Source organism: Hemicordylus capensis, chromosome 5 (genome assembly GCF_027244095.1).
Source record: "Hemicordylus capensis ecotype Gifberg chromosome 5, rHemCap1.1.pri, whole genome shotgun sequence".
Lineage (NCBI taxonomy): Eukaryota > Metazoa > Chordata > Lepidosauria > Squamata > Cordylidae > Hemicordylus > Hemicordylus capensis.
The window spans coordinates 135,068,691-135,081,730 of NC_069661.1; the positions used below are offsets into that span (position 1 = coordinate 135,068,691).

General features: G+C 43.8%; 1 protein-coding gene across 4 annotated transcripts in view; it reads left to right on the plus strand.

Annotated features, from left to right (window-relative positions):
* Positions 1-13,040, plus strand: part of EFCAB6 (EF-hand calcium binding domain 6) — a 280,127-nt gene that overhangs the window by 153,801 nt on the left and 113,286 nt on the right. For all 4 annotated transcript variants that reach the window (XM_053257507.1, XM_053257509.1, XM_053257508.1 and 1 more), the window contains 2 exons: positions 2,996-3,092; positions 6,591-6,709. In XM_053257507.1, the coding sequence (XP_053113482.1) occupies positions 2,996-3,092; positions 6,591-6,709 (216 nt within the window). The remainder of the gene's footprint in view (positions 1-2,995; positions 3,093-6,590; positions 6,710-13,040) is intronic.

Sequence of the window (13,040 nt, forward strand, 5' to 3'; positions counted from 1 at the left end):
TAGGTGTTACAAAATCTTGCTTAGATTAAAAGCAACTTGATATTAATTTTCAGAATATTTGTCATAAACATACATACATGTAACACGGCAAAGTTTTATAGGAAGTTTTGGAAGCTCTCTTGAAATGGTCTAGTTAGGCCTTCATCCAGTCTGTGAACACCTGCTAACTGGGCAAAGAGGCACCTTTTTAACATGGTGACTTTCTCTATTTAGCAGGGGGAGAGTTACTGACCCTATCCACCTCCAGCACAGTACCTCCGGTGATTGTTGCTGGTGTCTATCTTATGTTTCTTTTTAGATTGTGAGCCCTTCAGGGACAGGGATCCATCATATTTATTTATTTGTTATTTTTCTATGTAAACCGCTTTGGAAAAGTTTGTTGAAAAGCGGTATATAAATATTTGTTGTATTAATTTGTAATTATAGATTTTGAAAGTTGTGAAGGATTGATTGTTCATGAGCACACTTAAGCAAATTAATTAAAGCTGGGTACAGAAATATTTTTTCCCAAAATATCTTTTGTCATTTTTTCTCAAGAAAGCAGGATGCAGCTCTTACTGCACTGTGAATACATAATTCACAAGCTATTTTATACATTACATGAGGTGGTAAGTGATAGAATTCTGGATGGTGCCTCTTCAGACTGCAGGTGTGTGTGTGTGTGTGTGTGTGTGTGTGTGTGTGTGTGTGTGCGCGTGCTGGATGTCATATTTTTGAAAATCCTCCCACATAAAATTTGTCTCTGTATTCCAGCTGGAGGTAGTCCCTGATGTAATGCATCTGTGAGAGGATGAAACTGGGACTCTTTTATGAATAGAAATGCTATTCATGTTTTGGGAGTAAATCCTATTGAACTCAGTAGTTCAACAGAAACTCTGTCTCAGTAGAACTCTAGAACTAAACATGCATAGGATCCTGTTTCCTTGATGTGTTAAGTTATTACATGGCTCTGATTTGCATGTGTTAATTTACAACATGAGATTTTTATGTGGAGGGAGTCCTATAAAAATAGCGCTGTCCCAGTCTGAATCCTGAAGTGGTACAACCCAGAATTCTACACTTCCATCTACCATCTCATTTTGCATGATATGTGGAACATCTATTGGTCCCAATAGAACATCAGTCACAAGTGCCATTGCATGGCTTTCACTGTAATCCTTTGGCAACTTCTTTGGGAGTAAGGTCCAAACTAGATGCAATATTGGTTTGTTTCTTTAATAAAAAGCAGACTTGGGAGCTTGTGCTTGGGAGTGGAGTGGAAGAGTGACCAGAGAGGGGCTGTGACTATCAGCTTCACCTTTTCTTCTCTGGCCATTGGTGCACTCAAAAGCACCCAGCTGCTTTTCAATCTGGTCGCTAGATTCCACTGAGATTCCATGTATAAAATGTTATGGCCATATGTCCTTGCTTCTGTCCATATTTGCGTTTAACATAATATGTAAAAGAGTGGTACAAACTGTCCATGTATGGATCTGCCCACATGATCAGGAGCCCTGGTAAAGAAATCCTTCTTCCCCCATCAAAATGTGTTTCCATTAAAATGTGTAAAGAAGGCTTAACCTTTTGGGGTGAATAAAGCCCAGGAGCTTTAACTTCTGTTCACAATGGAATACAGGAGAACCTCATTATTCGCGGTTCTGCATATCCGTGGGGTGTCTAATAGACACTGCTTTCCAGTATCTGTGGATATGATAGGGTTAAAACCCACATATCCATGGTTCCTAGAGGCCCAGAAGTGACCATAGAGGTCACTTCTGCTCACAATTTTGTCTAAAAGAGCCATTTTGTGGCTTATTTCTTGAAAAAACCAGACTCCCCCCACAATTTTTCATGTTTTTTGAAGCATTTCATCCTTTGGGGGGCATTCCTAGGCACATGGGGGATAGTGGTGTGCACAGAACTGCGGAGGTGTGGTTTGATGCCGGGGTGGTGGTTCTTTAAGGGTGGGGGAGGGTGCACTTACCCCTCCCGACGCTTTCCCCCCACCGGCTACCGTTTTAGGGTAATCCATGGGGCGGCAGTGTACCTCCCTGCCGCCTCTTCCCACATTTTTGGCTGGAAGTAGCGCCTGCACCCGCTGCACACACACGCCACATCATGCACACGCTACTTCTGGTCACTTCTGGCCAAGAATGGGGGAAGGGGCAGCAGGGAGGTACGCTGCCACCCCATGGATTACCCTAAAAATGGAGCGCCGGCAGGGGGGAAAGTGGTAGGAGGGGTAAGTGCACCCTCCACCACCCTTATAGAACCACCCCCCCAGCATCAAACTTTTGAGACGGCACCACCTTCGAACCAGTTTGGAGGCCTCTGGAATGGCCTCTGGGCCGTTCGTGCACATCCCTAATGGGGGACCCACCGAGCATGCCACAGTAAGTTTTTCCACCATTATGGGCCTTTTTTTGCCTTTCTCCCTCCACTCTTTTCCCCTAGTCATAATACCTCATTACTCCCCTTATAGTTATAGTCATAATGCCTTCCCCCACTTTCCCCATAGTCATGATGCCTCGTTACAGTTCTGTTACTCACCGTAGTAGGTGAGGAATGGAACCCCTGCGAATACTGAGGTTCTCCTATATTTCTGATGCCCATTCTGTTCCTGCCAAAAGTTCGAGATAATCTGTCATACCCATGAAAATCAGTAATTTTCTAGAATCACTTCAGATCTCATAGGCACTTTGTCTCTTATGTAAATGTTTTTTATTTATAAACATTTTCCTCCTCAAATCTCAGCTGCAATTAAGCAGTTTGACCAATCTGCTTCTGCAAATTATAATAGGGATTAATGGAAGTTTTAAAGGTGCCATTCCTAACTTGCAGCTGGAGAAGGGTAGCAATAGTTATACGTAATTAATTTGTATGCAGATGTTTGAGATAAAGAACGGTTAAAGCTATATGTACAAACTATAAAACAAAAACAAAACCTTGTGGGATATTAATGATCCCATTAAAGGAAGACCACAGTTAGTTATCATAATAATTCTTTCTTTCTGAGACCCAAACAGATAGCAGCAGATGCAGATCTGGCTTGTGAACAAGCTCATTACTATCTTACTATCAAAGCACAAAGCAGATGGAATGACCTCGCCATGGTAAGCTCCGTGTTGTCTTTAAACAAATTCGCTTGTCTAAAAAAGATTTGAGAGCTTCACACAATGTATAGCTTTGATGGTATAAACATTTTTTACATTACGCATTTAGCTACAATAAACAAATAGCTCATTAATGATCAAAACGTGCTAAGTTTAAAAATAACATGTTGCAGCAACTGATTTGATGCCCTCGAGTTTTACAGTCTTTTAAAAAAATTGTAGTGAAGAGCCCCCATTATAAATATGTATGCAGATATTTTGTTCGTGCTGCTTCTGCAGCAGTGTGGCTGTAATTCTGCACTGGGGCATTTCCAACAGCATTTACAACACTTCTAATAAATGAGGGCCAAACTATATTTTGTGACAGATACATAGCTTCCATTGGCAACAATAGCAGCTTCCCAGGGCTAAAAGCCATCTCAGAAGTACACAGTGGCATACAAGGGCATTGGTGGCTCATGTTCTCACAGGCAGTATCCTCAGTGGCAGTGACGCATCCCCTCTCCCGGAGATGGCAACAGCCTCCTCCCCCACACCCCACAGGAACGGCACTCTCCTACCACCAGCATGCCATATTCCAGTCGGCTCTGCCCTCAAGGTGACCAAGTATACAGAGTGTTCATGCGCACCCTCATTCCCAACTGCCTCAGGGCCAGAACTCCGAGCAACTGGGAAGCAGCGGTGGGCTGCAGGAGCAAGATGCACTGCTGGGGATGGACATTACAGAGTGCTGCAGGGGAGAAAGCTGGCAGGACTGTGGCAGCAGGCAGCAAGAGCGCGGCAGAGAAGTGGCTGACCAGCTGGCTGGCGAGGGAAGGAAGGCAAGGGAGAGGAGATGAGCAAGGCAGTCCCAGAGACAAGCTAGGCAGCCCCAGAGGCAGAGCGGTGCATGTTCTTGAGATGCATCTGTCCAATTACAGCTCTGCCCCTGGAAGCACAATTTTCACCAGGAGCACAGCAGAGTGGGGAAGATTTAAATACCCCCTCCCCCATCACAATTCTGACCTTCATTCCTTTCCTCCTGCAACTGCTATTTAACTTAAATGCAGGGCCAGACTATAAAAATGTAACATGTAATTTGGCCCTGGAAAACACGTACAGTGGACCCTCGACTTACGAACTACTCGACATCTGATGTTTTCGACTTACGAACGACAAAAATGGCCGCACGCTTACGAATTTTTCGAGCTACGAACGGAAACCGTTGGTGGTTTAGATGCGGTTTCCTCGACTTACGAATTTTTAGATGCGGCTTAATCGACTTACAAATTTTTTTAGACCTCCGTGGGTGCGCTTTTCGACTTACGAAATTTTCGACCTACGAACGTGCATTCGGAACAGATTAACTTCGTAAGTTGAGGGACCACTGTATTTATGAAATAAAATTGGAAGCATGCTTCACTCTTCCCCCCACCCAAAGGTATGTAAAAGTAAGACTTGCCCATTATCAGTGGAGCCTACATTATTATACTTTTTTCTGAATCACTATTCTGGATGTGCCGAAGTTTGACCAATCTGCTTCTGGGTCAGCTCTGGGTCAACCCTGCACTGTGACTCATGCAGAGAAGCAGCAGGCAGCCTCCTCTAAGGGAGTGGGGAATTCTTCTGCACCTGGAGTGATTGGCCAGTTGGAACATATCCAGAGGGGAGATACAACAGAATTACTTGCCTGGAGCAGGAGCTCATTGGAAGGAGGAGAGGCCAGAACAGTAAATACAAATACATCAAATATTTATATACTGCTTTCAACAAAAGTTCCCAAAGCGATTTACATAGATATAAGAAAAATGGCTCCCTGTCTCCAAAGGGCTCACAATCTTAAAAAGAAACATAAGATAGACACCAGCAACAGCCACTGGAGGGATACATTGCTGGAGATGGATTGGGAGAGAGGCTCTCCTCCTGCTAAATAAAGAGAATCATCACTTCAAAAAGTTGCCTCGTTGCTCAGTTAGCCGGGGACTAATCATGCAGCTTCATCTGCGCAAGCAGAGGCATATCTAGGGAAAATAGCGCCTAGGGCAAGCACTGAAATTGCGCCCCCTGTCCAAACATCTGACACCCATCTTTCAGATAACTTTACTATAATATCAGCTGAAAAATATAAGTCAAGCTCGTTAATCTTTTAAAATTTCAAAAACTATTTAGCAGTGGATGTAGCCAGACCAAAAAATGCTGCAAAACTACAAATATCAGTATGCTGGGGCTCATGAAATACCCAAATACTATGTGGAGGTGTACTTGGAAAACTAAACAGAAGTGCCTATCTAATTCTTTACTATGCATTGCAGCATCACTATTACATAAGTTTTAAAAATAAATTGAGGATTTGGCTTTTCCCAGATACTCCGAAAATAATTAAAGGATATGCAGAGTAAACTGTGTCACTGCTTGGAATATATTCTAGTATTTCAGAAAGATAGTTAAAATGAGAGAAAGAGAGCAAGAAAATCCCAGTGGGCCTTAATAGTAAGGATTTTACACTGATTCAAAGACAAACTCACCATTAATAGCCATATTATTAAGACACCACATTTAACTCACTTATCACAAGAAGCAAAGTAAGAGCAAATGAATACAATCTTAGCTCATAAGCTTCAGCTCAGTATTCAAAAGCCCTGATTCTCTGTACATAGTGCTAAACTGAATATGTCTACAGTGACTTATATTATATTAAATTAATTTTTTTTACCTGTAGCCCCTTCGGGGCACTTCCTATAGGCCGTGGGAGGGGGGGCGTCTGCAAAGGTTACCCCTCCCCCCGCTGGCCTCTAGGGCCTCGCAGAGACCATTTGAGCATGTGCAGTGGCCATTTTTTAAAATAATTTTTTTAATGGCTGCTGAAAACAAAATGGCCACCGTGCATGCTCAAATGGCCTCTGTGAGGCCTGGCATGGCCTAGGGCCTCACAGAGGCCATTTGATCATGTGCAGTGGTCATTTTGTTTTTGGTGGCCATTTTAAAAAAAATCAATGTTAGGAATTTGCGCCCCCCTTCAAGTGGCGCCCAGGGCACGTGCCCTGCCTGCCCTACCCTAGATACGCCCGTGTGCAAGGGTACTTCAGGGTCACAAGAGCCTTTAGTTCTTTAATCCATGTACTCCTTATGGCACACTTTTAGCATACCCTGTGCCCGAGCACACAGAAAGTTGAACCTTATATATGCATATGGAAAATATGCAGCACATGCTCTTCGATACTACCTGCGGGCCATTGTAGTTCTACTACCATTGTAACACATGTACTGTGTGTATGGCCCTGACCAGTCCCTCCCTGGCTTTGGTGATGCCTGCCAGTAACACACTGCACCCATCCACTGTCCTTCTCAACTGCTGCTGATGTACTCTTAGATGTACTCTGGACGTCTGATGTACTCTGTCCCTTACCAACAACCTGCCATTCCCCCACCCCCCCGCCCCCCCACACCAATCTATCAGGATCCCTGAGAAAGTTTTAAAAAATCATTTACTCTTGCTATTAAAGATATCTCATGTTTTAGTTTTTCCATGAATATGATAGTGATGGAAATGGCATAGTTCTGAAGAAGGATCTGAAGGATGTGCTGTATAGATTTGGCATCCCCATAAACCCAAAAGATTTTGAAAAACTCTGGGCAAGGTAAGATTGTTCTAGCAGAATAATGTTTCCCCACCTTTCTTTCTTAGCTTTATCTGGGGACTTTAGTGCCTGACACTAAATAAGGAGGTTTCATTATGCTGGGATCAGCATCCTATGCTGCTGAACTGCTGATTTCAGAAAAAAGAGGGGTTTTTTTTAATGAGAATGCTAAGAGAGTGAAAAAGACTGTTTGAACACAATTATTTATTTATTCTAGGTTCACACCTTCAGCCTTACTACTTCCCCAACAGTGTATATAGTTTTGTAGTTTCCTATTGGTTCTATAGGGGAATTGAATCAGAAATGGCAAAGACCATGACATGAGCCCTGCTGCATCAGACCAATAGGCTATCAAGGCCAGTATCCTGTTTTCTACAGTGGCCAACTGGATGCTTCTGGGAAACTCACAAAGCAACTGATGGCATAATGGCTCTGAACATGGAACAGCTTGTGGTCATCATTCAGCAACCCACTCAAACATGAATACTGCAATTGCACACTGATCTGGTCCAAGCCTGTACTTGTATGGGCTAGGGATGTGCACAGAATGACATTTGTGTTCTGTTCTGAGCTCTGAATGGAACACAAATGCCTGGAACATTCCATTGGAACAACCAGTTGAGCCAGTTGTTCCCACGGAACAAGCTCATAACACTAAATGTTCTGAGTGCCATTTCGGATTCTAAAAGACACTCTTCTGGCTTCTGTGCACACGCAGCAGCCATATGCATGATGGCGCTGACCACTCAAATGGCTGCCGCATGTGCAGAGAGGCCATAAAAGTGCCCTTTTAAAGTCCAAAATGGTGATCGGAATGTTCAGAACATCCCCCCTTGCTCCATTATCCCTACATCCCTGCTCAGAATGTTCTGCACATCCATAGCATGTGACCCACCAAGACAAATGTAACCAACCAGCCTTGTACTGTGGTCTACCAAAAGTTTGGCAAGTCTCCTAGTTTTTCAGTCCCAAACAGGCAGCAAACCCAGGAAATGTATTAAGTCTTGGGTGAGCTGCAATATAGGGGCAGAGCAATAGTTGATTGGAGGCTAGGGGAATTGTCCTTGAGGGGAATTGTCCATGAGAAGTGGTGGTGGTGGTTGGGAAACGGCTGGTTGACAAAGCTTGTTGTGTGCTCTTCACTGTTGATATTGGATGGAGATAGATAGATATGTTTAAAATATTTCTGATCCAAGGTAATGTGTTTGAGCAAATGTGTATTCAAGCAGTAGTGTACTGGAGGGGTGGGGTATAAATATTTTAAATAAATAAATAATAAATATCTGTGTGTCTGCATTTATGAGGAGTGTGTGATAATATTTGCATAGGAGTGACAGAAAGGACATGTCAAGAATGTTTTGTTTTTCACCATGTCCATAGAGTTTTTCTGCTGCAAAGACACAACAGGTTGGGAGGAGAAGGCGGCAGGGGGCTGAGATGCCCACCTTAGCTTCTCTTCCCACAGCCTACTCCAGCCTTGCTGCACCCCTGCTACAATGGTAGGCTGCATTCAGCTTGGTGGATCACAGACTGTAAGGGGCCTGGACTACTTATGTTATGTTCAACTGGATTGTAAAATGGTGAGTGCCAGATGAGGCATCTGTAAGCAGATTCCTACAAGAAAAGGGGTCAGTGGAATTTGTTGGCACTCTACAAATAACGATTAAATCATATGACTGATTAGAAAGCATTAAACAAGGAATTCTACAAGTTTTTGTATGCTATAGAAAAAGACTTGCATCCTATTTAAATCAATAGCTAAGCAAATGCTGACTGAACCCCTTTGTATTCAAACTTTGAAAAATATTTCTTAATGTTAGGAGCTGAAATATTTCAAATTCTTACATGCAAGTATCAGATTTTTCAGCTCTTAAACATGTAAGAACAGCCCTGCTGGATCAGGCACAAGGCCTATCTAGTCCAGCACCCTGTTTCACACAGTGGCCCACCAGGTGCCTCAGGGAAGTCCACAGGCAAAAAGTGCCCCCCCCCCTTTATTCAGTTTCTATACTGCCCTTCCAAAAATAGCTCAGGGCAGTTTACACAGAGAAATAACAAATAAATAAGATGGATCCCTGTCCCCAAAAGGCTCACAGTCTAAAAAGAAACATACGATAGACACCAGCAACAGAGGTACTGTGCTGGGGGTGGATCGGGCCAGTTACTCCCCCCCTGCTAAATAAAGAGAATCACCACATTAAAAAGTGCTTCTTTGCCAAGTTAGCAGGGCAACTTTCTTGCTGTTGCTCCCCTGCAACTGGTATTTAGAAGCATCATGTCTCTGAGGCTGGAGGTGGCCTATAGACAACAGACTAGTAGCTATTGATAGACCATGAATTTGTTTAAGCCCCTTTTAAAACCATCCAAGCTGGTGGCCATCACCACATCCCATGGCAAAGAATTCCATGTGCTGTGTGAAAAAGTACTTGTTTTTGTTGGTCCTAAATTTTCCAAACTTCAGTTTCATGTTGTGAGAGAGGGAGACAAATTTATCTCTGACCACTCTCTCTACTCCACACATAATTTTATACACCTGTCATGTCTCCCTGTAGTCACCTCTTCTGCATATTTTCCAGTTCTACAATATCCTGCTTAAGATACGGAGACCAGCACTGTAAGCAGCACTCCAAATGTGGCCACACCATAGATTTGTATAAGGGCATTATTATCCTGAATGATAAAATTCCTGCTTTGGGGAAATTTATGCTTTTTGCATTAAAAGAACAACACTACTAGTTTTAATGCATGACTGTGTACTTAATTAGTTTTCCTTGATCTCTTGTTTTTAGTTATACAAAGTTGTGTTCTAATCTTTGTTTTTACAAGGAAGAGTGGGGAAACAAAACAAAACCCTTTGCTAGTGTCATCTTAGCACTGGATTGTAAGCTGCCTTGGGAAAATCAGGTCCCTCGGGCATTGTTGTCATGTAAATGGCATCCACATGTTTGTGGATGCCATCTTGAGTGCTCAGCAGCTTCCCAAACAGGAAGCCCCCGCACGTCATTGCTTATATGAATGGACAGTGGGGCTATTTGTTATAGATAGTTCTGCGCTGCGCTGGGGCAGTGCGGAGGGGGGCGGTGGCGGTTGAACAACGGAGGGACAGGTAAGACTTGCCTCCCTCTGTTTAAAGCACGCACACCCTGCCCCTCGCCAAAACGCTTAGGCCAGGGGAACTCAAATCATTTCAGCACCTTGAATTAGAGGTGCCGAAATGCTTCATTCACATCTCTAGAAGCTGGGGACATAAAGAAGAAATCCAAAGGAGAAAGGGGGAGTAAGAGCAATGCTTGTTGAGATGTCCCACTTCCAAAGAACTCCACTAGACATCCACAGGAATCTGCACTTCTTGATATATAATCTCCCAGCCTTTTATATCCTCCCCCCCCCCATTGAAAGCAATTGCAAAGCAATACAATCATTCCGGCGCTGACCTGGTTCCACCGGAGTTGGTTTTGCCCAATGTGGACTGGTGGGCGCCGGTGCTTGTATCGTTGTTTACTGCCATTGATAGCTCAGGGTGCATACCGAAAGATTGGGGCCTGTCCATCATTGTACCTATCTATAAGAAGGGGTGCAGAAGTGAGCCAGGCAATTATAGGCCGATCAGCCTTTTGAGTACAGTTAGCAAACTTTACGCTAAACACCTTTATGGGAAGCTAAGGGATTGGATCGACCAGGATAACATTCTTGCAGAAGAGCAAGCAGGGTTCAGAGAAGGGAGGTCTACTGTTGACTATTGTTTTGTTCTGCACCATTTAGCACAGAAATACGCTCAGTCCTTACATGTTGCCTTTGTAGATCTTAGGTTTGCCTTTGACTCAATCCCACGGGATAGGCTCTGGGATAAATTGAGAGCTTCCTCCATTGATCGGCGACTCTTAGCTCTAATTAGAGCCCTACACGTATCACCAACCATGAGGATTAGGTGCAATCCACAGGGAGGATTAACCAGAGCTATTCCAATTAGAAAGGGGGTCCATCAAGGATGTGTGCTGGCGCCCTTGCTGTTTAACTTTTTTGTTAATGATATGGTGACCCATCTAGATAGCTGTGATTTCCATCCTCCCAAGCTAGCTGGAAGAAGTATCTCGGTGTTGCTGTATGCGGACGATGCGGCCATTCTGGCCAGAACCCCAGTCGGTCTAAGGAGGGCCTTGGGGCATTGGCTGTTTATTGTAAGAGAGAACGGCTGTGTATTAACTACCAGAAAACAAAGGTGCTCTCCTTTGCTAGGAGACCCAAGAGACGGGTATGGAAAATCGATGGACAAAGGAGGTCCAAAATTTTGTATACTTGGGGGTAGCTGTTCACTCATCGGGATCAAGATGGGCCCATGCTTCTCATGTGGCCCAGGCTGCCCAAAACAGCGCTCGAGCTATTTTGCGGTTCTATAGAACCAGGGGAGGGTTTTTTTATCCCCACAGCCTTAAAACTTTTTCAAGCGAAATCATTGGCACAGTTATTGTATGGTGCCCAATTGGGTCCTTACCCAGATCTGTCCCCCTTAGAAGTGGTGCAGTCTAAGTTCTTGAGAGCAATATTTCAGACACCCAAGTGTACCTCTAATGCGAGGCTCAGATTGGAGGCATGCCTCATTAAAGTTGAGGCCAGATGTTGGCAAACGGCGCTGTTTTATTGGCTGAGAGTTTTTTCCTCGGACACAGGGCTTAGCCGCTTAGTATTAGAGGATTCTTATCAGTCGCCCTGGAAGTGCGCTCTGAACCAAAAGATGACCACTTTGGACCTCGATCAGTCTGCCCTGCTTATGCAAAGTTTGGAGACGGCTAGGAAGCTCATCAAACAGAGAATTGAGGATATCGAGAGACAAACAGATATAGCAAGGGTACCTGACTTTCAGAGCCAGGAATCAGTCAGATATAGTTTGGCTCCAGCATCCTACCTCACTGTCTTGGAGGTGCCCCCTCTTAGAAGAGTTTTTACCCTGGCAAGATGCAATGTCCTGCCTTCAGCCCTCTTAGAGGGCCGATATAGAGGGATTCCCTATGGGGAGAGGCTCTGCCCATGTGGTGAGGGTCAAGTGGAAACAGTCACCCATGTGCTATTGGAATGTTTGTTCTATAGAGACATGCGCCGGGATCTCATTTACCCCTTGATAGCCAAATGCCCAGGTCTTGATTCTCCTCAGATGACTGACATGCTGTTGGAAGGAAGCAATTCCTGCACTACCAGACAGGTAGCTAAATTTTGCAGTGCAGCCCTCCGTTTGTGGAAGAACTTAATAATTGGAAAATAGGCGATGGATCTTAGGCCAGAGCAACTTGTAGCCATAATGTGGCTAGCTGCAGGTGGGCATGCCTGTATATCACCTGTATATCAGCTGTAAATCTAATGACAATATCTTCCAGAGCTCCAGAATTGTCTAACCCCCCTCAGATTTAGGAGTCGAGAAGGCAACTGGTTGAGCTTTGATTTGTGTGCAATAGCCCCATAAGTAGGAAATACTGCTGCCTCTTTTATTTTAGTAATATTTTTAGTATCCTGATCTATGTTGAGGACTTTTTAAAATTTATTTGGTGTTATTGTTTGCAATAGAAATTTGACTGTCCTCTCTTTTACATTTGTTTTAATCTCATGCTGGTCGCTGACCGAAATAAAAAGATTGATTGATTGATAAAATCATAATTACCCTTCTCCAGTTTTGCAATGTCCTGTGCAACAGGTGTAAGGTTACGTGTTGAACACCTAATGGTCCTCTTTCCAAAGATTTTGGAGAAGTGGCACTGATGAGGAAGGGCATTACTCAAAGTAGTGCCACTGAAATTAAAAGGACAAGCTAGACTGCGAATAAAGAAACCTTAGGCCTATGGGAACTTAGGCCTATGGGAACTGAGGGTGTTACTGAAGTTTCTCAGCACACTAAAGTGTGCTAAAATCAGTAAAAACGTGGGGGGTGGGGGGTTGGCTGGATGGGACAGGAGAGCAGAAATAAGAGGAGGACAGCAGCCTGCCTCCAGCTTTCCAGCAATGCCCTCCAAACCCCACAAAATCCTCAGTTTTTTGGTGGAAGGATATCGTCCTTTTAACTAGCTTGTCCTTTTAATTTTAATTGCACTACTTAGGAGTAGTTTTTCTCATCATGCCTGCCACTATCTCCCAACATTTTGGAAAATCTGACTCTGCACTTCTCAGGGCCAGCTATAATTTCATGTTTTTTGCACAGGCAGCATCTTTTCCCTGTGTCTAAAGCAAAGATCATGCTTAGGTGGATTAAGTCAGCCTGATCTTTTAGCAACTTTAGAATAACAGTCACACAGGCCCAAAAATCTGATGGCATGTTTGAGCATAGTCTCAGATGGCATGTTTTTTT